Source organism: Panthera leo, chromosome D4 (assembly GCF_018350215.1).
Source record: "Panthera leo isolate Ple1 chromosome D4, P.leo_Ple1_pat1.1, whole genome shotgun sequence".
Taxonomy (NCBI): Eukaryota; Metazoa; Chordata; class Mammalia; order Carnivora; family Felidae; genus Panthera; species Panthera leo.
This window is the reverse complement of record NC_056691.1, coordinates 90,036,209-90,062,523: the sequence shown is the minus strand read 5'-3', so window position 1 is coordinate 90,062,523 and position 26,315 is coordinate 90,036,209. Positions and strand designations below refer to the sequence as shown.

Below are 26,315 nucleotides of genomic sequence, written 5' to 3'. Positions count from 1 at the left end.
ATTCCTTGACATGATCTCAATCTTTACCCTCCTATTTGCGGTCACGTCAAACAGCTACAGGCACAAACGACCACAGCCACACCGCCTTCTGAGCTGTGTCACCCACCCACGACCTCAATGCCGCCTGATTCTTTCCTGAAAATCAACTTAACATGCCGGACACGGGCATCTGGATCAACACTACTCTTGAAGTCACCAAGAGGAGAAAGATAAGCAGAAGACTCCAGAAAATAGATTTGAACACAGGAGACAAAGCTAGAACAGGAAACAAAAGACATTTCAAAGCAGACTGGAAGCGTCTCTGGAGGGCTCTTGGCTCTCAACATGCGAGCGGAGGGGCAACAATGCAGTGGCGTGGGGGGCGTCCGGGGGCATCTCGTCCAAACAGCAAGTGTTTCTGAAGCGAGGACAAGATGTCTTTCTCTGAGCAATCACAAGAAAGGCAGGAATAAATGTCAGGATAAAGGCCAGACAGCATGTGACAGAAGTGACAATTTCACATTTTGTATTTCCTATCCAACTTCCCGGAAATACGCACCATTTCGAGCTGTGGGCATCGCAGTCCTGTTGATTAGCACCAATCCCTAGGACACTTATTCTGTAATCTGGCAACACTGTAATTCCTGAATGTCCATCTTTAGTTTTAAATTTTAAGGCCAATTAATGTCTAACATCTCCTCTTAACAGCCCAGAGGAAAATACCAGTATTACAAATACCAAGGACCTTTATACTAAGAAATTCCCAGGCTCCCGTCAACTGAGCCGCACACACCTGTGGTACCAGAGCACGTCTGGGCTGCCCACTGCTTTCTGGAAGTTTCCTGGAAGTCTTTAGATGGACTGCACGTTCTCATACTGGATATCAATGAAATGTCTGGACATGTCAACATTAAAAACACTCCAAGTTTTAAGGAGAAAATATTCTTTTTCTTCTATGTACAAAAATCTCACGTAGGCTGTGACAGTCAGTCTGAAGCAGGGAGGTGTCACGGGCGAACGGGAATACCAGATGTCCTTTACATATTAAGGACAAAGGGAGCTAACATGGGAGCTCACTAAAAATAAGTCACAATTATTAACTTAGGAGAATCACCTGACCTTTTGACACATTAAAGCCAACTTTAGTCTTGGCTTCAACCTCTTAAAAATCCAGTTCTATGAGAATGGTTTCAATATGCACGAGAAACAGGAATCCTCGGGATACAGATCTGCGGCTGTTTGTTCGGAACAAAGCATCAGGACCCTGTGCTGTTTCCGACACTTTTAACGTGTGCCGGAATACCGCGTACCATGCACCACACGCTTAGGCTCTCTGGAGCAGCTCGGCACCAAGGCAAGCGTTAAGCCCAACTTGGTCCAGCGAGGCCCTTACCCCGACTCTCTAGAAGAGATCGTTCTGTTCCCAGAGACAATAGGGCATTCTTGTTGTTCAAACTGCTTCAGTCAAAACACTTGAAAAGTAAGTGTTCCTCACTGGGTGAGGAGGCGGGGGGCTAATGTTCATCTCAGAATGACTCAAAATCTCTGCATTCAGTTGTTTTAAAGAAATCCCTTAGTCCCCGGAGACAGAGACCGTGCTTCAGAAATGAGTTCCCAGGGCCCCATCTATACTCCTGGAGAGAGCCTCGCCACCCGAAGGCCGGGATCAGCCAGCGCGTCCTACGTCTTCAAGCCAGAGGGCATTTTCTGTAACAGAGTACGTGCCCTTCCCATCTTCCCACCGCTGACGTTCAGAAGACGGGAGAATCGCAGAAAGGGCAAGGGCTTTGCAGTAACCTCTTAATCCAGTCAGGATCTGCAAAGGAAGACAAGTGGCGTTGAGTGTCGGCTTCGGAGCGGGTGGGCTGAGGCCTGGCCGGACAGCGTGAACGCACAAGAGGCCTGGTCCCGGCCCTGCGTCCTCAGAGCACCTCGCGCCAACATCCTACACCAGCTGGACTAGATCTGTGCCTCCCAAAGCTAAGTGTGCGATGACATTTTCATCCCTCTATGACGGAACAGGAAGAGAAGGGTAATGAATGAATGATTCATACAGCTAAACTTACTCAGTTCAAGGACGGGACTGTACTTTGTTCTGGGATCATAGCCTTAGTACACTGTTAATGCTAAATTTTTTTAATGTTTATTTATCTTTGAGAGAGAGAGAGAGAGAGAGAGAGAGAAAGAGCGCACAAGCGAGGGAGGGGCAGAGAGAGAGGGAGACACAGAATCTGAAGCAGGTTCCAGGCTCCAAGACATCGGCACAGAGCCCGACGCGGGGCTCAAACCCACGAACCGCGAGATCATGACCTGAGCTGAAGTCGGACACTTAAATGACTGAGCCGCCCAGATGCCCCTAAGATATCCTTTTATAAAATTACAGTAATGGTATTTTTTTTTAACGTATTACTTGGAAAAAAGCATGACCACACTGGCTCAACACCGTCTCCCTCTTTAAAAACTCCCCTAATCTGTAAGTGCTTTATTGTACGACTGCTCTCCAGACCCACAGATTCTCGTTCTTCCTCAAGCTGTATGTAGCTCAACTCAAGGTCAATTTGGCAGGTGTATTTGTTTCTTTGATTTGTCTCAATCTTTTCCTGATTTCCTGTCTAAACATACCAATTCTCAACTGCAGTGAGTGTTTAAAGTTCCCTCCAATTTGTTTCAAAATAACGCAGTAAGAGGAGGAAAGCGAATGGGGGACTACAGATGAAAGAACAAAAAGCCACGAGCTGGGGTGCCTGGGGGGCTCAGTCGGTTAAGCGTCCCACTCTTGATTTGGGTTCAGGTCGTGATCTCCCAGTCTGTGAGATCGAGCCCCGCATCGGGCTCTGAGCTGACAGTGTGGAGCCTCGCTTGGGATCCTCCCTCTCTGTACCTCCCTCGCTCACACTTTCTCTGTCTCAAAATAAATAAACATCAAAAAAAAAAAAAAAAAAAAAAAAGGCACAAGCTGACAATTTCTGAATGATGGCTACATGAGGATTTATTATACTCTCTACTTTTGTATGTGGCTACATTTTCCATAGTTGTTCCATAGTAACAACTTAAAAAGAACACAAGCTGCCAGCACACCAACTTCTCAGAATGAGACGTTAGCCAGTTCGGAGTAAAAGTCAAGAAAAAGGGCATAGTTTTGTGGAGAATGTTTTGTTTTAGTTCATCGAGACCACAAATTTCCCCCAAACATGTAGATAATTATATACGCTTATGTCTAGTTAGCCTTTTTGGTTAGAGTGCGATGTGACGTGAATGAGCTTTGGGTCATGAATCTGACGTTCATGTGACTATGTAAGTCACTAATTCCTTGCCCGCTTCTATGATCTTACTTCCAACTCATCATCTCAGAAATGTGGGCTTTGTCACTGGGCCCATCAGGAAAGAGAATACAGGCTAACCAGGAAAATCCCGTCATGGCTTTTAGAAGAATGAGTCCAAGCACATACCGAATATTCTGGCTTAGCAATGCTGTCTTCGTATACCTCATCATTTGTAGAATCTCCACCCAAATATAATCTACACGTGCCACCTAACACAAGCTCTGACGTTTTTCTGAATGAATAATTTGTTTGCAGTAACGGAACAGCAAACTGCAGCCCTACTCACACACCAACATGCAGTAACTATATCCTTCCACGTGACATATTCCAGTTATCATTTTTTCATTAGTTGTGGTTTCACGATAATACTGCAAAGAGCAGAATGAGCCTGCTGACTGACGGTCCCTAGTGGCCTAAGATGCTGCAGGGCGGAGCCTGACCCGAGCTGAGTCAGTGCCACCCTCCCAAGGCTGGGCAAGCACTCACCTTCTGGAGCTGGGTGGCGGGCGATGCTGTCATGGAGCAAACACCTTCTGTAGATCAGACTCTGGCAGGACTGGTAGGTTAAGAAGCACCTGAGAGAATACAGACTGGATCGTCAGGAGCAACTCGCCACACAGTTCCCGTAAAACCATCCGCTAACCAAGTAAAGCACGTAAACGGTGCTCACGCGCATGGCCACAAGGTAGCCCTCTGCACACCTGCGCTGCCCCACCCTTAGTGAGGGTCCCCGCTCAGGGGCAGGTTGCTGAGCCAAGACATACAAAGCTTCCAGTCCAGTCGCTGCCACTTCTTGTTGGCCATTTGTGTCACTGGGAAAGAGTTTACTCTGTCCATACCTGTCCATATTTTGAATTTCTGACATGTTAAAAAAGACGATCAGGTATCATATGGCAAATTATTCTCGTATGTGATTTTGAAGATTAGATCTAAGCACTGTGTTTAAGGATGTGACAGTACAATGGGGAAAACCTGAAAGGTACAGAAGACAAAGTTAATGGTGCAGACAGACGGGACGTGAAGAGACGTCCCCAGGTTCGGCCCTGTCCTGTGACCACTCGCTAAACACCCATCGGGACCAGGCTACAAAGGGCAGGCGGAACGGGTACCTACCAAGGACCAGGCATTGTTCTAGGAACAGCTGTGGACACAAAATTCCCCGTCCTCATGGAGCTTTGTATCCCAGACGAGAGGGAGAAGCAAACGGTAAACGTCTATGAAGAGGCGGTGACTGCTAGGGAGGACGACAAGGCAAGGAAGAGCGACAGGAAAACCAGGAGGCAGGGGACGCCAGCAGGGGTTACGGTTCCAGGTAGCGTGGCCAGGAAAAAGGCCTACCCGAGAAAGGCAGGCCTGAGGAAGCCACGCGGACACCGGGCAGAAGAGCATTGCCAGGCAGCGAGAATGGCCGTGCAGACATCCCGGAGGAGGAGGGGTGCCTTGTGTGCCTGAGGAGCACTGAGGCCAGTGGGCTGGAGCGAAGCAAGCGAGGCGGAGAAGCACAGGAGAGGAGGTCAGAGAGGGGATGGGGGCCAGGCTGTGCAGTCTTGGTCACTAAAGGGTTTTGGGGTTTACTCATCCCAAATGGGCAGCCTCTGGAGAGTTCTGAGCGGAGAGAGGGGTGACATGAAGGGATGAAGTCTCAGTGGGATCACAATCATGGCCACACTGACGACAGACCGGAGGGCGTGGGAGGAGGCGGGGACACCTGCTGGGAGATAACTATGTCACCCTGGCAAGGGAGGATGGTGTCCTCACCAGGACTGGGGAGGCGGAGGCAGTGGGAACAGGCTGGATGCAAACTGGAAACGCCTGTTAAACGTCCAAACACAGACACTGCACAGGTGGTCGGACACGAAAGTCTGACTTTCGGGGGAGAGATTCAGGCTAAAGCTCTCTCCGTTTAAGTCACCCGCGGACAGGCGGTGTGTGACCGCCGGGGAAGTGCTGACAAAGGAGAAGCAGGTCCAGGATGGATCTCCAGGGGACGAAGCAGAATCAGCAAAGACAGTAAGAACGAAGCGTCAGAGGCCGGAAGGAAACCAGGGAGGATGGTGTCCAGGAAGCCGGGAGACGCGGGCGCTTCAAGGAGCAGGCCGGGGAGTGACGCCCGGTGTCGAACGCGGCTCACGGGTCTGTCGGATTTGAGCACGCCAAGATGCCCTCTTCCAGTGAGAGCAGGAAGACTTCCACCTTTCAGCATAAAGTCAGACCCAAACGAGTGCACGACCTCTTTTATATTCCACTAACTTTAACAGATACTACTTTTGTAATACTTTACAATTTTAATGCTCCTTCAAAGGAAAACCGTATCGCCAAAATAAAGAAAGCCCTCTGTACGTCAGGCGGTAAAAACATGGTCTTTAGAGAGCGTCTGGCCTTAGTAAGACCGATGAAAAAAGTCTATGCCTGGTTTTTTGGTAGTGGCTTTTCTCCAACCGAGTGGCAGGGGCGACATGTTTTAGACACACACTTTACCGCGCTCGGTGCGGCACAAACCTGGAAGAGGTGCACAAAGCAGGGGCTGGCTTACAATGGCTTACCGGAGCCAGATGTGGCCATTGGAGCAGACTGCCTGTTTGCGATCTGTGAATGGCAAGATCTCTTTACACAAACTACAGTGCTCAGGGAAGGTCTGTTTGTTCATCTTCTTTGAGATGTGTCCAATCAGCACCTAATGAGACAAAGCAGTCGGCAATGTTTAGTGGGGTGAGTGTAAGACTTGTCAAAGAAAAAGCCTACTGACCCAGTGGAGGAAGGAAAACATATGCCGTATGGACGGGAGATCGGCATTTCCACGCAGGCCGCTCATGGTGTCTGAACGTGACGAAGCCAGGCCTTCTCCACGTGCTGACTAGCTGAGTAAACTAAATTCATCGAGGGACCCTCGGGTAACAGGGTGAACGCTAGCCACTAAAGAAAAAACTGTTCCGAAAATCAAAATCTTACCACTTGCCTTGTTTTAGCAGCTTCTGAAACCAGGAATTCAGAGTTCTGTTAGAAGACAAAGTATTTAGCTATTCTTTATAATGACTTAAGAAGGGAAAGCATAAAGTCTACGGGTGAAGTATTCTGTGAAATGCTAACTTTGTAAGATTGTACAAACGTCCGTTCTTTTAAGACAGGCTTACAACGTATAAGCAGGATTAAAAAATAATCATTTCCCTTTCTGATAGCCCCAAGACCCATGACCAATCTGATCTAGCAGCCTGTCATCTGTGAATCACTGGGCCCCCCGTGGAGAGGTTGACAGCACAGGCTCTAGAGCTGGTCCCTATTTCGGCTTTTCTCTGCTTCCTTAGGATCATAGCACAGGAAAAATCAAAGTCTAAAAAAAGGTATCTACTTCATTACTTTGTTGAAAAAAAGCCTTCAGTGGCTACATCTTTTGCAGGCATGGATACAACGAGCCTTTAGAACTTCCTCGTCTTACTAGGAGATAAGGTCCTTCAAGCTTTTTAATCCATTTACACTTAAGTTCTGGCAGAAGAACTCACATTCAGCCACTCGCTAAAATTAGCTCTCTGAAGTTCTGAAGGGTATCTTAACAGCTCCAAAGGGTGTCTGACCTACTCAGTACGTAATTTACAAATCTAAAGCCCGTTACCTTTTGGCTTTCTAGGTTTTTCAGCCTTAAGAATTCTAATTTATGGTCCCTTATGCAGCGACAACCACCCCCCCCCTTCTTTTCCGGACAGGTCAAACACGCTGACGGTGGTATGACAAAACCTACTCCGGACTCCTTCAGGAGAGACGCACTCCAGTTGTACACAAGGAAGAAGTGCTTCCACGTTTGTCCTCACTAGCCTTGATTGTGCAAGCCCAACTGTATTAGTGTAACTCCTACATTCCCAATGGGGGAGATACTGTTCCTTCCAAGGGGCAAATACTTATTCTTGGGAGGAAAAGAATTCTTACCCTTTTTATGCATAAAGCACATTGATGTATATAATCTATATCACAAACATACGCACAATGTAGCTGTAGTATTAGTAGGTTACAGGCAAGAACAATTAGGGGGAAAAATACCTAAAAATGCTGGGGGTGGCGGGTGGCAGTGATGGTCTTAACTACACCAACATATCAGGCTGAGGATCTCAGAAACAATTTGTAATTACTAGATCAATGCGCTAGGTTTGAAAAGGTTCGTTTCATGTATATAGTGGGATTTTTTTAAAGACATGAAATGTAGTGTTTAATTTTTTTTAATGCTTATTTACTCTTGACAGAAAGAGAAACAGAGCTGGAGCAGCGGAGGGGCAGAGAGAGAGGGAGACACAGAATCCAAAGCAGGCTCCAGGCTCTGAGCTGTCAGCACAGAGCCCGACGCGGGGCTTGAACTCACGAACCGCGAGATCATGACCTGAGCCGAAGTCGGACGCTCAACCGACTGAGCCCCCCGGGTGCCCTGAAATGCAGCGTTTCTAATCAAAACTCAGTTTTACCGATAACAGAGATGCTATCTTCCCTCCTTTCCCCTGGCTCTGTTGGAAACACGTGACTATGCCAGTAGTTTCCTGTGCTCATTGCCCACCTGGACAATTACCTAAACTATGAACACCAACTTCCACCACGTACTTCCTAAAATGTTTTGTTAATCTTTCACCGACTCTTGTAACACTCCTGCTAGGTCCAGAAAACTTCCTCGCAATTCGCAATTGGGAGCACAATGGAATACTTTTTAAGAGCGGACTTTCGGAGATGAAAAATCAGTTACATGAACAGTACATTGTAACTACTCTTGAGATTTTACTGTAGATATCCTAGGCGTAATAATTTCGGGGTGGATATGCACACTTTCCAACAAGAAAATGCAGCAAGTAATTTGTGAGTGGTTTAACATTAGGCATGAAGATACCTGAATTTACTACCTTCGATTTTATTTTATTTAAGTTTATTTATTTATTTCGAGAGAAACCGTGCACGCAAGGGGCGCAGAGGGAGAGAGAAGATCCCAGGCAGGCTCCGTGCTGATGCGGGGTGTGAACTCACTAACCGTGAGATCATGACCTGAGCTGACATCAAGAGTCAGGTGCTTAACCGACTGAGCCACCCGGGTGCCCCTATTGCCTTCAATTTTAAGACTCTGGGCAGTGAGAAGAAGTGTCAGTCTAAAGAGTAAAAAGGAGCGCGGGCTTTTGTAGTTCTGAATACATTAGTATAAAGTATATTCCTTGAAACAAAAGTTCTTCAGGATTTTAGCAGCTATTACTTCACAAAGAAAGGTTCCCTGATGTCAGGGTAACAATGAAGTACACAAAGTCAAAGGGTTTCTTCTCTGCAGGAATTCCCAGAACCATCAAAAGGATAAGGTACACTGGGAGCCTCTAAGTGGAGGACAGAATGTAACCCTATCGTTCTATCAGGGAACTTGAATTCTGTGGAATACGTTTCGGATAAGGCTCTAAGATGCTTCTAAACCAACATACAGATTAAGCCCAGTTTTTGTAAAAGTAAACATTACGAGTAATAATTTGCTTACTTGACATGCCCTTCTTGACTACATCAAAAGGCCTCGTCAAGTCTTCCCAAATGTGCGCAGTCCCTGTGCGGCCACCGCCGCCCCGTCTCCCAACCCCAGAACCTTCTGCAAACAGGGAGGGAAGCAAGCAGGGGGTCACATTTGCCCTGCTGTCACTGCCCAGTCACATACGACTCGCTAAACGAAGCCTCCTCCGGCTCATCCACAGCCGGGGGATCTCAGCCCGCAAACCTTGCTTATCCATCAGGCTGCGGTGGGAGGAAGCATCGAAATGTTTTTTGTACGATTTGCAAATGTCCTCTGCATTAATCCATGTTTCCTATTTATTCTCCTGCACCTCACGCCAATCAACTCCTTACAAAATATCGAAGTCAAAGTTGGGTTAGGAATTGGTTTAGGCCACTTCTCCCTCATGCAGAAAGTAGACCTCTTACCGTTCTCGTGCTTCCGCTAGAAACACCTACCCGTGCCGTGCGGTCATCGTACTCCTCGTCAGACATCAGAAAGTTGCAGAGGCCCCTGGTGGGGATGCTCGTGTTCTCTGTGATCCAGGTGTGCAGGTACACTTCTCCTAAGACCCGCTTCATGTGCTCCCTGGTCAAGTGCATTTCCACGCCTTCGATCTTCCCTTGGATCTCCAGGAGCTTCTCTTCCATCGGCTCCCGGCCCCCGGCGTCTCCAGGGGTCAGTGAGTCGTCGATGGGGTCCTCGGGATCGCCCTCTCTGCTCCTCTCCTGAAGGCCCTGCCTACTGGCCTGTCTGGAAGTGCCTTCCTCTTGTTCCTCCTCGGCATTGCCCATCCCAGGGGAGTCAACGAGTAAGATTTTGGAGTCCTCGTGGGACGGTTTCCATAATGCTTCTGAAGGGGTTTTCTGCATCGACTGATACAAAATCCTCAAGAGGAACAGTTTGAAACGCCAAAAATACGTGGCCCCACTGCTTTCGATCTTTTTTTCCAAAGCTTCTTGTAAAAACTGCGGGATGTGTTTATCTTTTAAAATCTTCCAGCGAACCAGATCTATTAAATCAACCTGCTTGAAGAGATTCTGAACGGAAGACTCCAGGAGCTGAGCAGCTGCCTCTTCAAAGGTTTTGAGAGTTACGAACTGGACCTGGTAGTTTTTGTTAACGGGGTGGAGGCCGTTGACCATGCCCTCGGTCGTAATGACGGCCAGGTACGCGCCGCAGGGGCTCACCGCTATCCCGTGCGTCCTCACGGAGCCAAACACATCCGAGAGTTTAATTAGCTGGTGTTCAAACTTTAACGCCACATCTGTGAAAATGGGAATCAGCTGCCTCACCTTCCCGTCACTGGAACAAGTGTACACCGTCCCGTTCTGCTTGTCCGCAGTCATGGAGACGATCGGCAGCGAGTGAAGGCCTGTGACGTGGGAATTGTGAACATTGAGGCCTGCTTTGGAGATCAGAAGAAGACACCAAAACACGTAGGATCCTCTTGCTGCCACCACCAAGCTACAACTACACTTCTGGTAAGGGTGATAGAGCGGGACACATTTAATGCTGTGCACTGGCAACTGGTCCATCTCTTTCCACAAGACAACAGGCTGCCTTAGAGTGAAATAGCCTTTAACTGCTTTGAGATTGACGGGCAGGATTTTTACGGGTCCGAAAGCGCTCCCCACGATAAGGCCGCTCATTTTCCGATTATTGTGCTCATATTCCCACCAAAACAAAACACTAGGAGAGTTGATTCCGGACTCGATCGTGTTGCACGATGAGATGGATTCCTTCCCTACGAAGGGCAGCTGAAACTGCCACACGGCAATGTCACCGTTCTCAAAGAGGACCGCCAGGAGCACGCTGCCTACGTCCCGGCACTCGTTGTTATGCTTGACCTGCTGAGTGGTGCAGATGCCCGACCACTCCATCCTGACCGGAGTCTGCATGCTGTGTCTCCTCTGAAACTCCGCGAAGTCCCCGAGATTCCCTTCCGGAGCCTCATTTTTAGAGAGCCTGTAACTGGTCTCGTAGAGACGTTCTCCATAAATCTCTGTCAGATCGACCAGCTGGACCCACTGGAGTCTGTTGAGGTTAGCCTGGATGGTCAGGCGATTGTCCATGGTCAGTGCCGCCAAGAGGCACCTGCCATTTGCATCACAGCCCATGGGGGACCAGCTAGTATATTTGAATCCCCTCATCGGCGGCAAAGCCTTCCCCTCAGGGTTGAACACCCTATCCAACATGAAAGTCTGGCTGACTGTGGGGTCTTTCGAGGTGGCAAACTTCTCCTTACACTCAGCAACTTCTGCTTTAGAGCCAACCTGAAAGTAAGAGATATAAAAACTATCAGATAAATATTTCACTCTAAGAGGAATATATTTACATTACTTAGGGTACTGAGTGATTCATCAGCGTCGACTAGGTCACGTTCGCATATACAGAAGTTTGTATCGATTCTCTTAATTTTGAAAGACATACGTTTAAAAGATCAAGTGCGTGTCTGAAAGTGAGTACTTACTCAAGAAATAAAGATTTTTGTTTTAAGAGTCAGAATAAATGTTGCCATGATTCATAGCCTGGCTCCCACATTCTTTTTAGAACTGCCATAAATAATGGCCATAACAGCAACGTACTTGATCTTTAAAGCATTTAGAGCACGCAGCTGAACTACTCACAAAACCATAAACACGTTACATATTCATGAAAACACATACCCATATACGTCTTTGATACAATTGGATATTTGGGTTTTTACAATTTTTTTGTGATACAAACGCCAGCTTTAGGTTCTATCTAAGATTTCATCCAGAAACTATGCCGAAAGCCAACTCCAACTGCTACATCCACTGTTTCTATAGAATGATGTCCACTCTGGTTAGACTACTTGCCATTCCTTGAATATTCCGTCCTCTGCCTCCCTTGGCCCCTTCTCTGGAATGCTGTTTTCCTATCTAAATCCCATCCATCCCACCAGATCTAATTCTCTCTCTGAAGCCTTCTGAGATCATTCTGGCTTTCACCCATCACTCCCTTCTCCAAGTTTGTGACATATATCAGTGGTGCTATTTATTTAGTGCTTAGCTGTTTGACTACAAGTTCTTAACAGAGATTTTAAAGGGACATTAAAGACAAAGGAAGAGATAAATGACCAAAAGAGAGTGGTTCAGAGCCAGGAAGGCTAGAACAAAACAAAGCAGGAGTCAACTGAACTGTGCTTTCTGTGGATATGTGAGGCAGGAAGAGGAAAGGACTTGACCCCACTGTCTTCAGGGAAATGGATCCAGAGAAAGAAAGAAGAATCTTTCAGATTTAGTGACAATCTCCTTTTACCTAGAGGCTGATCTTCAAATTGGAAAGGGTAGTTATTAGATGATTACAAAGGAATTCAAGCCTAAGACATACATAGACCTAATAAAAGTCACTTTAAATGACTTTAAGTCCCCAAACCCAGAGGAATTACACTCCAGGACACAGGAAAAACTTGGAAGATGTTGCACTCGAAACCACTAACTAGTCCTCGGTCAAGTTTGAACTGGGAACGTGTCAGAAAACCAGAGTGCAATTAACAGTTTTAAAGTATCACCTAAACAGTAAATGGGTAACAATCACAGACCATTCAGTCCGCTGGGGAATAAAATTCTTCAATTACTAACAAATAAAAGGTTTGTGTAGACAGAAGGGATCATTAGAAACCAGCACTGGATAACCAGAAAAATCTAATCTTATTTTCTGTCGAAACTGCTACATGACACAATAAATAAGCATAGAAAGGTAGATACCACGTTGTCCACCAAATGAATTAGACGACTAACTTTTCCTAAAGTGTGTTACTAACAACACCACCCCCTAAACTGTCCCTTGAAGTACGGCTGTGTGGCCAAGTCCTGGGAACGCTGTTTGCTACACAGCATCTCACTCTGAAGAGTCTCAGGAGCACGTTAGATGCCTTGGCCAAGGAGCTACTGAGAGCCTTACCTAGAGTTTTTGTTTTGTTTTTAAAAATTTTTTTTTAATGTTTATTTATTTTTGAGACAGAGAGAGAGAGAGAGAGAAAGAGACAGACAGAGCTCGAGAGGGGAAAGGCCAGAGAGAGAGGGAGACACAGAATCGGAAGCAGGCTCCAGGCTCCGAGCTGTCAGCACAGAGCCCGATGCGGGGCTTGAACTCACGGATGGTGAGATCATGACCTGAGCCGAAGTCGGACGCTTAACCGACTGAGCCACCTGGGCACCCCATTGTTTTATTTTTTTTTAAACAACACAACTTTTTTTGGGTGATGTCCTCCTTTATTATCCTAAAGAATACTCTGGAATCATGATTTAGAAAGGCGTTTAAGGTAGCCTCTTGGATACATTTATGAACATGCTGGAGAAATGCAGACTGGAAACTCCAATTAAACGGAAGTGTAGCTGGCTAGCCTGTTGATAAAATAATGCTAGCCAGAGCCCAGAGCTTTGTATGGGTAAATAAAATTTGAAATATGGCAGAATGAAGCACAACATAACGATTGAAAAATCTGTGCTATGAGGCCAAGACTACCTGGGTTCAAATCCTGGCTCTATCACATAGCTTTGTGACCTTGCACAAATTGCTTAAAGCTTCTGGCCCTAATTTTCTCATTATAGACAGAGAACAATAATACGAGTCTCACAGAGTTAGGAAGTACAAATAAAGATGTAAAGCGCCTTTTTTTTTTTTTTTTGGGTGATCAAGAGTCTCTACTGACTGGGGCAACGGGCGGCACAGTTATCCTGACTCATGATCTCACAGTTGTGGGTATGGAATCTCTGTAAGATTCTCTCCCTCCCTCTCTCTGAATCAGTCAATCAATCAAAAGAATCTGTACTGACTGAGCCAATCAGATGCCCATAAAGCATCTACTAACAAATGCTCAATAAATGTTAGCTATGATGACGACAAATACTCTCTCAGGATTAAGTGTTAATGAGACCTAATAAAAGGGTGCAAAATGCAGATATAAAGTTGTCCACCAAATGAAGGGAAGAGGTAAAGTCATTCACAAACCTTGTAATACTGTAAGCAAAGCAATAACTGTTAGAATAGGTAGATTTGCTACAAATAAAAGCTACTAAAGAACTAAAAGTAAACTTAGCAGCAGAGGATGAAATCAAAGCAACTCTTGGTCCCACTCACTGTAGGAAGAACTCTTGAGAGGAGAGAGAGCAGCTTGGTTCTCAACCAATGGAGAAAGCCCATGCGGTTTCGTGTGTATGAGTTTGAATGAGTACGCTGTCCCTCCGAGGAAGTCTCCAACTCACAAAACCAGCCATCAAATGAAAACATGCAGCCAGATGCTCAAGGAACACACACCACAGAGAGGAGCCCAGCTCCCAGAGGACCACACCCAGCCAATCATTTAATTATATACCATCCTGTTCCCAGCTGGCCACTATTACTGCTACTACCTAATTCCTTTGTAAGTACCTAATGAATAGAAATTCACTTGAAGTTACTCAACAGGAAGCTTCTTGAAGGCAAGAATAGGATCCCAAAGACAGTCAATAGTTACTTAATGTGGAGTTAATACTTTCTCATACTCGTAACGATTCATACAGAATAAAATTAGTTATACAAACATTAGAATTTGCAATTGTATCCAACTAGATGATGATTCACTAACTCAGCAGTCTAATGGGAAGAGAAATTGCAAATCGTTCTTTTTGTAAAGTTTATCTTGAGAGACAGAGACAGCAAGAGTGGGGGAAGGGGAGAGAGAGGGAGGGAGAGGGAGAGGGAGAGGGAGAGGGAGAGGGAGAGGGAGAGGGAGAGGGAGAGGGAGAGGGAGAGGGAGAGGGAGAGGGAGAGGGAGAGAATCCCAAGCAAGCTCCACGCTGTCAGCACAGAGCCTGACAGGAGGCTCAAACCTATGAAACTGCAAGATCATGAAAAACAAAGGTTGGACGCTTAACCAACTGATCCACCCAGGCAGCCCGCAAATTATTCTTAAATCCCAGTTCTATTTTTTCAGATCATTTACTTCTAGCATTTTCCTTTATATCATACAACCTCGGTGCCCAGGACAGTAACTTGCAAATAGCAGGTAGTATTTGAACTATTATATAACTGCATATGTTCCTGAAAGAAATTCATAATCTAAATAAAGGGTCATAGAGCAAAAGGTCCAGAGTGGCTCAGCATCTAGCCTTGTAGCAGTGCCATACCTTAAACTGATCCAGGCTGCAGACTGGCCCACCTTTTGAATCAGAGCAAAGGCAAGCTGGACTCCACTGAGCAATTTAAATTTTTTTTTAATGTTTATTTTTGAGACAGAGACAGAGCATGACTGGGGGAGAGTCAGAGAGAGGGAGACACAGAATCCAAAGCAGGCTCCAGGCTCTGAGCTGTCAGCACAGAGCCCGACGTGGGGCTTGAACTCACGGACCGTGAGATCATGACCTGAGCCCAAGTCGGCCGCTGAACCGACTGAGCCACCCAGGCGCCCCAGCACTGAGCAATTTAAATCCTTAGGCACTGCCAATGGGTAGAGCCATCAAAGTACTGATACCAACTTCTTTAGAATCCTACCATCATACCCCAGGGATTTACCCTACAGAAGCCTCTTTCAGAATTTCAGGGACAACTCAGCATTCATTCACCAAATGGTCGTAGTCTAATAAGACTGCTGACGGATGGTTTGTGTGATGTGCATTCCAAAGAACAGTACAGGAGGAGAAGACGCCACTAATTAACTTTGGACAACCCATCAATTACAAGAGGAACACAAAAGATTTGCTCTTACTTGTTAGACAGTTGTGCAACCAAAGAGAGTCTAATTTTTATCAGAATATTCTGGATATCTTCATGTCCATAGCTACAGCATTAATCCAGACCTGTATTCCTTCATACCTGTATGACTGCATTTATTACTTTAAGTACAGCATGTCGGGACCTGTACTAAGTGATTGTACGTGTGTGTGTGCATATATGTGTATCCACATATACATACGTACATAGATGTATTTAATCTAATCTGCCAAAAAATCTAAACAACACAGGTTTTAGCAACCCCCTTGTTGAGAGTGTCCTATCTTGCTATTTTGTACCAAAGCCCAATCTCTTCACCTCTATTTTATACTGACCCCAACAATAATTTTCTGCATTCTGGGCCCACCAGATTCATATTCCTGAACCATCCCAGGTCAGTCCATGTTTATGAAACCGTTACAGCCCTTCAGGCTTCTTAGAGTGAAGCCAACTTCTTCAGACCGTCAAACTTCCCTAATGGCCTTCACCTCAATTTCCCTCCCTAGGAGAGCTCGGTTGACCCACCATTACTTACACAAACAATTAAGTACATGCACGACTTAATTATGTGTGTAACATGGACAGCTCATTCTGTTGTCTGGAGGCCCCTCTCCCATGTTCCTCTTTTGAACCAAATCCTACGTTCTTTCAGGACTGCTTCAGACTCACCAGCAGATAACACTCCCCGATGTACATGCCTCCCTATTTCTTCCAGTCTTTAAATTCTCTCTGCTAAAGTATTCAATCTGTGTCACGCTGGGCACACACACTTAAGGTTTTCTCTAGTTCATGTGCACATGCACATCCTTAGGAACAGTAGGGATGTACCTTTTAAAGCCCCTTTCTTCTGCCTCCCTCCCTGTTTCTCAATTTCACAGTAGTACCAGGGTCTACCTGATTTGTTTACACTCGAACTAATTTGTTCGTATCTTCTCCAAGATCTTACAGGGTTTAGTCATCCCAGTTTACCAATGATCTAACTCGATGACATGTTGTTTGCTTAAAACTTTCAAGTACGCTAAAAAAAAAAGGGGGTGTGGGCTCCCTGCACCCTACGCACAGTGACTGATTCATATTTAAAATTGGTGGTGCAGGGGCGCCTGGGTGGCTCAGTCGGTTAAGCATCCGACTTTGGCTCAGGTCATGATCTCGCAGTCTGTGAGCTCGAGCCCCGCATCGGGCTCCGTGCTGACAGCTCGAAGCCCGGAGCCTGCTTCGGATTCTGTGTCTCCCTCTTTCTCTCTGCCCCTCCCCTGCTCATGCTCTGTCTCTCTGTCTCAAAAATAAATAAAACATTAAAAAAGTGTTTTTAATTGGTGGTGCAGAGAAAGCTTCCAAACCCTGTATGCGAAAGTCACATAAATACATTCTCTGGGCATAGACACAGATCTTTACAGTGCGTATCACTCTCTGTAGTGCCTGTTCACAACTTGCCAAAGAACGTAAGCTCCATGAAGGCAGGGACCTTGTTTTGTACACAGCGTTATTTCCAGAACCTAGATAGCACTAGGCCAATACATGGTGCTATTCAAACATCTGCTGAATGAGGGAATACACGTTTTATAGACCACATCTAGGCATAAAGATCTATAAAGGAAACAGGGCAAGTTTTTGTACTTGAAACCACTAATGAACGATAAGACTTCCTATTCGGGGAATTAAAAAAAAAAAAAAAACAAATTGGAAAACAGTGATCTCCCAACAGTAAAACTAGGAACCCGAAACTTCTGCAGGCAAACTTAGTTGGTATGAAGCTGAAAGCACTAAATCTACAGAGACCTTGAAGTTTAAGAACTGCATTTACTTCCAGAGGCTTTTCATGCTACATCCCAAAGATGTTCAGCTACAAAAAAAACCGAAAGTGCTCAGCGGCTCAAGGTGAGAAGGACCATCCATATAAAAAGTCGGCTAAGACAGCCGAGACCCTGAAAAGGACCGAATTTTCTTCAGAGCTGAAGAGGCACCAGAGGAGGGCACGTCACCGTAAACAAAGCGAGCGGAGGGCCTCGGGGGAGTCGATTCCAGACAATGGGAGCAACTGTGGAGGCAAGGTCTGGGGTTGGGTCAAAGGGAGTGGAGTCTCAGAAAGCACCAGAGAGTAATCAGCGCCAGCAGTGGGGCAGACGCAGGGCCGCAGGCAGGACCTGGCTCGGAGGAGAGCTCCCGGGATACGAGAGTGTGTGTCGGAAGGGGGTGGGCGATCCGGAAAGCCGGGAGCAAACGGCCGCGAGGTTTTTTGTTTGTTTTCCAAAAAACGGCGACCCCGGCCACTCTGGACGCGACGAGGGGAATCCCCGGAATAGGCGCAGGCCGAGATTCCCCCAGGGACCCGTAACGCGGCCGCGGGAGCGCGGCAGGAGGAGACCCCGGGGCTGGGGCCCAGGGGGTGACTTACTTTGAGGAGGCAGCTGTTGAGAGGGGCGGGCACCGAGGTGCGGTGGATAACCAGGTCCTGGCCCGGGTTGTGCACGTCGCAGATGAGCTCCAGCACAGCGATGCTGCGGGCCGTGGACACGGACACGCGGTGGTCCTCGGACCAGGCCAGCGGCTCCAAGCCGCTCACCGCATACTGCAGCTTCACGGCCGGCTCCCGCCGAGTCACCAGGAAGCGGAACGCGGCACTGGGCCCGGGGGCCGCGTCTGCAGCCGGCTCCTTCCCGCCCGCCTCGCCGCCCCCCTCGCCCTCCTCCTCCTCGGGCGGCGCAGGCCCGTCGGCCGCGAGCCCCACCCGGGCCTTGTCAGCCGAGCTCATCTCCCCTCAAGTGCAGAGGCCGGATCCCGGGGCGCGCCAACCTCGCGCCGCCGTCCCGTTGCCGCCTCTTGCGCCGCCGCCGCCGCCGCCGCCGCCGCCGCCGCCGGCCCCCAGCGCCCTCCGCAGCGGCTTTCTCCCCTCAGGCCCAGAGCGCCGCCGAGCCAGGAAGGACCCCGCCGTTGCTAGGCGACCCAGCCCTGCCAGGTGGCCAAGGCGCTGCCTGTCTGGAAAGCGCGCCTCCTCGGCGGGCCGGACCGAGAAGCGCCCGGACTCGGCCGCAGTGGCCGAAGGGCAGGGAGCCTCGAGGGCAGCCGAGCCCCAGGCCCCTGTGGAGGCCTCCTGCACCACCGAAGTGCTGAGGGAGCGGGAGCGCGGCGGCAAACGAAGGAAACGTTGGCAAGATGGCACACGGCCTCCGGTCTCTCAGAGACGCTCAAAGAACTTCACAAGCGCGAACGCCAGAGTGTTCGGTGGCATCGCCCGCCACGGGCCGAGCCGCGAGGGACTCCCCGCGCAGCGGCCGCCGCGGCACCCGGAAGGGACGCGGCCGCAGGAGCCGGCGGGGCAGCTGCGCGGGGTCCTCGCGCGCCGCCCACGTGGGCCCGGGCCGAGCCCGGTTCTCCCGGTCCCGCCGCGCCCGCCCGCGCCCGCGCCTCGCCGCGCGCCATGGCCGCCGCCGGCGGGCTGCTCCTCCGCGCTGCCGAGTCCCCGGCCGCCGCCGCCCCCGAGGCGCTCTCGGGACCCCGCCGGGCCCAGGCGAGGCGGGTGAGTTCTGCCCCGGCTTCGGAGCCGTCCGCACCTGAGGCCCGGCCCGCCGCACCTCGCGAGCGGCCGCCTCGCCGCTGGGTAGGGTGGGTTTGGAACTGCCGCCGGAGTCCGGGGCGGTGGTTGGGAAGCGGGTTATCTGGCAGATTCTGGAGGAGTCGCAGAGGGGCACGTGTCTGAGACCGGAACATCACCCCGCGGGGATGTCCCAGGAGGGAGCGGCGCGGGCGTGGAGGGACGCCCGCAGGCTCTCGGGCTGCGGGTGGCAGGGGTGAGCGGCGGATCCCGTCGCCCCCCCCCCCCCCAAGTTAGGACCTGACACCCGGGCGAGTGCCCGCCCGGCCTCTTGCCAGCCTCGCCTCTTTGTAACTTGTCTCAGCCACCGTTGCCTCAACCAGGGGTCGTTTGTTGCAGCAACGAGGACTGGAGACTAGAGATTTTCGTCATGAACTTGCAAAAGTGGCCTAGATTCTCATCCACGGGCAGTGGGGAGAGAGAATAACGGAGCATCAGTGTACTCCGCTCACTAGGGAGGGGAAAGGTGCCTTCAATTTCAACCAAGCCAGAGCTGGAAACTGGTTTCTGGGACGGTTGACTTCTCTCCTGGAAAAGAGGAGGGCTGCAGGGCAGAAAGCCCCTTGTAGAGTCGGAAGTTACAGGACCTTGGGCCAAGGAAGGTGTGTGTTTTCTCCAAAAAGCAACAGGTGATTCCGTTGACGGATTGGTTGCTGAAGGTCAGTTCATCCAACGTGTTGAAGCTGAAATTCCTCGAGTTGGTATTAGGGTTTCTCTTTGGTGATTTTTCAGTGATAATCAAGCTTTAGGGTTTAGACGTTTGGGAATTGGAGTTTTCAGCTAGCCAGTGGGGTAGCCACTTTTCTGGGAAGAGGAAGGGGAAATACCGAAGAGCCCTTGGGACCCTGGGGTCTGGGTAGGACAGACCTGAGATTAGAAGCCAGCTTTGCAGCAGGCTGATGTTGTAACCTTGCAGGGAGGTCTGATCCTCACTTTTCCTACCCGTAAAATGGGAACAGTAGTTTCTACCTCGTATGAAGTTATTTATGAGCAGTAAATGAAATCATATACGTAAAGATCCTATGTATTTTCTTGCCCACAAAAGCACTTGATAAATGCCAATGATAGGTAAAGTCGTATTGGCACCATTTTGAGTCATGGAATCGCTACATCCAGAGGCCAGTGGGATGCTTGTGCCATACAGGAGCCTAGTGACAAGTGGGAAGCACTGTTGAACCTGTTGAGCGCCTGGCTGGCTCAGTCGGTGGAGTGTGTGACCCTCGATCTTGGGGTTGTAAATTCGAACCCCACATTGGGTGTAGAGATGACTTAAAAATAAAATCTTAAAAAAAAAATTCCCAAACTTTTTTTTTTAATGTTTGTTTATTTTTGAGAGACAGAGTGCAAGCGGGGGAGGGGCAGAGAGAGAGGGAGACCCAGAATCGGAAGCAGGCTCCAGGCTCCGAGCTGTCAGCACAGAGCCTGATGCGGGGCTCGAACTCACAGACCGTGAGATCATGACCTGAGCCGAAGTCAGATGCTCAACCGACTGAGTCCCCCAGGCGCCCCCCAAATCCCCAAACTTTGTTGAGTGAGTTGAATAAATAAAAATAGGGTGTCTGGTTTTATGATTGCCTGGACCACTGCGTCAAAGGATATGTATTAATAAGGTCATGACAAGGGTCTGCGGTGCCCTTGTCTGCATCTACATTTCTTATGTCTTGAATGAGAATTACAGGTACGTTGATCAAATTTGCCAGTGGCCTGAATTTGGGATGAGTAGCTAATATTCTGAACTTGAAAAGGCCTCAACAACGTAAGTTATGCTATTTATAACACTATGTAGAATGTTTTCTTTCTAAAAATGTTTTTTGATGATTCAATTAACACAAGTTTATTGTAGGAAATTTGGGAAGTGTGTTAAAGAAAAAAAAACCCGTAATTGCCATACTCCGATATAACTCCGGTTAACATTTTGGTGTATGTCCTTCTAGAAAACAACTCAAAAGAGGGACCAAGCTGTATATAATGTTTTCTAACCCAGCTGGAATTAGAAAATGGTATTATAGCACAACCCTCAGGAGTCCTGGCTGTGGAATCAGTGCCTGAGCAAAGCCTGTATCTCTTGGTGACCCTGGGATGAATCGCCTCCTGTTGCTGCCTCAGTGGTCTCATCCTAAAATGGGATGATAGCACTACCTGTATTGATACATTAGATAATCCACCTAAGTACTTAGCGTCTTGCCTGAGCTGTAGTGTATTTCTTAATGTCAGAGGCGTAGTATTTAGGCTTTTAGGCCTAGGTGGGCTCCTAAAGGTCATCTGCCAGAACCCCCCTAGTTTTACAGGTGCAGGACCAGAGACTCAGAGGAAGGTGATTTGCTTAATGTTGTCAAGCTGATGTTTTAGTAGATTCAGGTATGTTCTTTGCTCAGATGCCACCTCCTGAAGCACTTCTGTCTCCTGGCCGCCTTTCCCCTTGCCACAGGCCGTGGGAAGCTTATTTTGTGCTTTCACGACCCTTTGTGTGTATATTTTTTCTGAGTACAAACACAGATTTGAGTTTGTGGTTTTATACGTTGATCTCTTCCACTAATCTGTGAGTTCTTCAAGGGCTTGGCTACTTGTCCAGCCTTGTGTTCAGAATCAAGCTGCTTGATAGCCACTATGTAGTGGGGTGTTTTAAATGAACGTGTTGTGGATGTGGGGCAGAAAAGCTAACAAGTAGTGGAATAGTGTCCGGCTTATGGAGAGGGATAATTCTATTGGGTGTTGTTCATCTTGTAAGTATTTATTGAGCACTTACTTAGTGCAGACATGAGTTCATACAGGGGATTCAATGCTCTACTGGGCAGACTTGTCCGTTTCCTTATAGAGTTTGTGGTTTAATGGGAAGATGGACACCACATAACAAATTACATTTTGTGCTTGTTGTTGTATTGAGTGCTATAGAGAAGAATAAGGGTGCCAGGAGAGCCAAGAGTAGGAACCCTGGCTTGACTACGTGGAGAGAAGAGGTCAGGAAAGGTTCTTCTGAGGACCCAGTAAGCCTCAATCTGAAGGATGAGTATGTGTTAACCAGCCAAAGTGAGGGTTGGAGACATGGGTATGGGAATAGCATGTGCAAAGGCCCTGAGGGAGGAAGGAACATGGTGCCTTCTAGGAATTAAGGAAGATCAGGACAGCTGAGACTGGTGAGATGGGCAGAGGCCAGCTTCTAGAGGGCTTTGTAGATCATATTACAGGTTTTTTAATTTTAGCCTAAGAGCAGTGGAAACCCTGTGAAATACCGTGCTTGATTCTGAATACTTGCTTTTATTTTTTAAATTTTTTTCTTTAACGTTTATTTATTTTTGAGACAGAGAGAGACAGAGCATGAACGGGGGAGGGTCAGAGAGAGAGAGGGAGACACAGAATCTGAAACAGGCTCCAGGCTCTGAGCTCTCAGCACAGAGCCCGACGCGGGGCTTGAACTCAAGAACCGCGAGATCATGACCTGAGCCGAAGTCGGCGGCTTAACCGACCGAGCCACCCAGGTGCCCCTCTGAATACTTGCTTTTAAAGAAAAATTGACCTGAGCATAATAGGTGACTGGGATGATAAAGGATCGAAAGTTCATGTCCTGTTTGGGATATTTATTCCAAAGAAGAAAGTAAAAGATTTACACGATGTGTGAAGGAATGTTATGTCCCAGAGGAAATAAGCTTGTTTTGTGTTGCTGCAGAAAGCAAACCTCAGACGAGTAGAGAGATGATCAAGGGGGCGGCTCTTGTCTGAACGTCAGAAGCCGCTTCCTAACCCCTAGAATTCGGTCTGCCTTGGTGGATGGAGAGCAGTAAGAGGAGGTGTGTAGGCAAAGCCTACTGCAAGGCCATCTGGGGGACGGTGGTAGAAAGTCTGTTCATGGTGGGAGTGGCCTTCAGGCCTTTTTATGCTCTGAGAGTCCCTAGTTCCATAAATCAAGGAAAGTCTGCACATTTCAGTCTGCCTTGCAAATGATTCAGCAGACCCGGAACTCGACTTCATCTGTTTCTTTACTCTGAACATTCATGAACTTGGGACTTTGTAAAAATAATTTTGTAAGATGAAGGTTATTTTTAACCTAATTAGTAATACTTAACTTTATTAACATTAAATACTCAAAGTTGTATTTATTGAATTATTTGGGTCCAGGAGTCTTGTGGTGCCAGGAACAAACAGCTATGTTATTGGTAGGTTAGCCTGCAGCTGACAGTCATGGCTAAAGCAAGCTGATGTGTAAATGGAATTCATCATTTCGAGCTAAGGGGAGAATAACATTCCAAGAGAAATGAAAACACCAGGATAATAAGCACTAGCTACTCACGGGATGTTTTTGTATTCGTGTGTAAATTGGAAGAGAAGGCAGAAAGAAAACAAATTTTTTTCCAAAGAAAATTGGATGCTGCTTCTCTTAGGAGAAGTTTGGACATGGTGCAGGTAGCCAGATTCATGTTATGGAAATGAGAAGCAACAGGCAAAAAAAAAATATCGAGCGTTGTAGCCTGCAGCCGACTATCAGATGGGGAATTGAAAGGCAAAGAGAATTGGAAATAATTGTGGTAGAAGTGATGGATGGAGTAGAATTCTCATTTGGAATGGAAACGGCGAGTAGGAAACGTCTCCAAGCCATCTGAATCTGGGGGAGCAGCGTGAGGGGAGAGAGTGACAGCGATCCAAGCACTCTGGGGTAGAGCGGTAATGAAGGTTTCCGCTTCCTGGGCATGAGCTGGGATGCAGCCTCCCACGTATAGTCACCAACAGGCTTTGTTGGTGGAGAGAGAGGATGCGCTCCCCTCCCCTGTTCTTGTTGTGTAGATGGACATCCAGGGAAACGGATTGATCTAGCGGGCACACTTCACAAGGTGGGTTCTCTCTTCCCTTAACGGAGACTCCCATTTGGTAATGTTCAGCCCCCAAAAGGTTTCTCCCTTCTCTATCCTTACCCTCATCTTGGTTGAGTTGATAGTTAAGATGGATGGTGAGGTCTAGGGGATGAATGAGCTGAGATGTTTGGGGGTTTGGTGTCTTTTTTTTTCTTTTTGGGGGGGAAAAAGCTGAGTCAAAGAATCTGATTGCAGACCCTAAACTGTTGCTCGACATATGGGGCGTAATGATCTCTGCAGGGAGAGAGGCAATTCTGTGGGCAGTCAGGCTTCACTGTGAGGTCTGTCTTCATGGACTAATGCATCTCTTGTCGCTCTTTCCTTTTGGGAACAACGCAGCAAGCAGAGGCTACCAAAAGAAAGTACCGAGCATCCAGTGAGGCTCCCCCAGCGAAGCGGAGGAACGCGGCGGCGTTTCTCCCAGCCAAGAAAGCTGCTGCTGAAGAAGCACAAAGGACTTTTAAGGGGAAGGCACAGAAAACATTTTCTCCGAATGAATCTTTGGTTGGTGTGAGCGGTAAAAACCGAGAGCAGAAACCATGCATTAGGACTTCTTCGTTATTTAAAAACAACCCCGAAATTCCAGAGCTCCACAGGTATGTTCAGGCACAGATGCACTTCGGGAATAAGAGGAGCGAAGTGTATTCCGCCTTTTGCTCTGTTGATTGGAACTGATGCCCGGGTTTTGTTCGTCATTTGCAGACCTGTAGTAAAGCAGGTGCAAGAACAGGTGTTCACCTCAGACGCTTTTCACCAACTGGACCTCCACCCACATTTAGTAAGTAGCTCTCAGTGTCTCGTGTGGTCGGTTTTTTCGATGTGGTTATTCATTCGGAATGTCTAGAGAGCAAAAGAGTGGTTATCTCTGCTCCCAGCTACCTGAGTGAAGTCAGACTGATGAGACGCTCTTCTGGGATAATCCCAGTGAGCTTACGTTACTCTTCACTGTCCCAACCTCCATCCCCACCCACTTTTTAAGGAACCAAACACTCCCCTCACCTAATTCAAATTAGGCCAGACAGTTCACCTAATGTGCCTAGGACAGGCTCCCAGTCATGGGTAGATGGGACGCGGAGGCTGATCTGGATGGGAGAGGGGACTGAGCTGGCATCTGTGTCTCAAGGGTAGCCTGTTACAAAGAATTGAAGAAGACGGGGCTGTTTTAACACACGTTTTCTACAAACAGATGGGCCCTTTTTTTTTTTTTTTTTTTTTTTTAATTTAACCATGAGTGAAGTTTCTGCTCTTATTTATGAGTAAGGAGAGAAAAATGCGTTAACTTTTAGGGAATCTGGTTTTCCTTTGCTCCTGTGGTCACAGCTCACTTAGTCCTTCAGGGTGCCTTACGTAAGCTGTTTTCGCACCTACGGGTTTGAGCAGGGACATCGAGCAGGGTCGTGCTGTGGGCATTTGGGGATGGATAACTCTTTGTCATGAGCACTGTCCTGTGTGTGATAGGATGTCCAGCAACACCCGTGCCTCTACTCACTTGATTCCAGTCGTGTCCCTGGCCCCACTTGTAGCCACTGAAAATCTCTCTAGATGTTGCCACCTGTGTGGGCGCAGGGGTGGAGCGGAACCACCCCCAGGCGAGACTCACCGGGTTGGAAGAACTTGACTTGAACATAGTCATCAGTTTTTTCCCAGTATCTTCTTTTTTCATTAAATGGGTTTTTACCAAAAAGTCAGAAGTTAAAAATATTTATTTTTTGTGTTCTCTTTTAGATTTCCACAATAAATACGGTCTTAAACATGACTAGCATGACCAGGTAAGGAAGGGTTCGAGGCCAGTCTTGATTTTCTTAAAACTTGGATGGCTGTAACCAGATGAGATCTGAATTATCTGTGGCATACAGAGCACATTTTTGTCTTGGTGTTAGAGAACACTGCCAGATTGCTGCCCATCGAGGGCCTGACGCATCACTTAGCCACTCAGTTCCCTCACTTGTTAAATGGAGAGGCTGAGTCCCCATCTACTCCTGTTCTCAGCTCTAAACTGGTCCAGATGATGGTCTCCATGTGATCCTGCTGCCGTCCATGCTTCCCTGAGAATAACATGTCCACGATGCAAAATTTCTCATGTCATTGTTTACTAGTAAGAATTAGAGGTAACCAAAAAGACAGGAGTAGGTATTTGATTGGATAGAGCGGGATATTGAAAAAATTTTTTGAATGTTCAATAATGACGGTTCTGGAAAATGGAATAGTAAAAGGCGTAGAGCAGAGGTGAACTTCCTTTTTGTGAGCACCTATGCGTGTTTACATTTTATTAGTCATCACATTTTACTCATAGGTGCAAATTGATGAGTATTGAGGAATGAAATAAGGAGCCCCCTCCCCAATTTTTTTATTCAGTTTCATCGACCAAA

General features: G+C 47.7%; 2 protein-coding genes across 2 annotated transcripts in view; one reads left to right on the top strand and one right to left on the bottom strand.

Moving 5' to 3' along the window:
- Nucleotides 1-905: 905 nt before the first annotated feature.
- Nucleotides 906-18,346, bottom strand: GTF3C4 (general transcription factor IIIC subunit 4). Its single transcript, XM_042913042.1, has 5 exons — nt 17,906-18,346; nt 9,249-11,066; nt 5,846-5,976; nt 3,789-3,877; nt 906-1,795 (listed from the first exon to the last, which is right to left on the bottom strand). Exons 1-5 carry the CDS (start codon nt 18,260-18,262, stop codon nt 1,731-1,733), a joined length of 2,460 nt encoding a protein of 819 aa, XP_042768976.1. The 5' UTR covers nt 18,263-18,346; the 3' UTR covers nt 906-1,730.
- Nucleotides 18,347-18,928: 582 nt separating this feature from the next.
- Nucleotides 18,929-26,315, top strand: part of DDX31 (DEAD-box helicase 31) — a 72,541-nt gene continuing 65,154 nt past the window's right edge. The window contains exons 1-4 of the mRNA XM_042912126.1: nt 18,929-19,027; nt 24,286-24,542; nt 24,649-24,724; nt 25,672-25,715. Coding sequence (XP_042768060.1) covers nt 18,929-19,027; nt 24,286-24,542; nt 24,649-24,724; nt 25,672-25,715 — 476 coding nt within the window. The remainder of the gene's footprint in view (nt 19,028-24,285; nt 24,543-24,648; nt 24,725-25,671; nt 25,716-26,315) is intronic.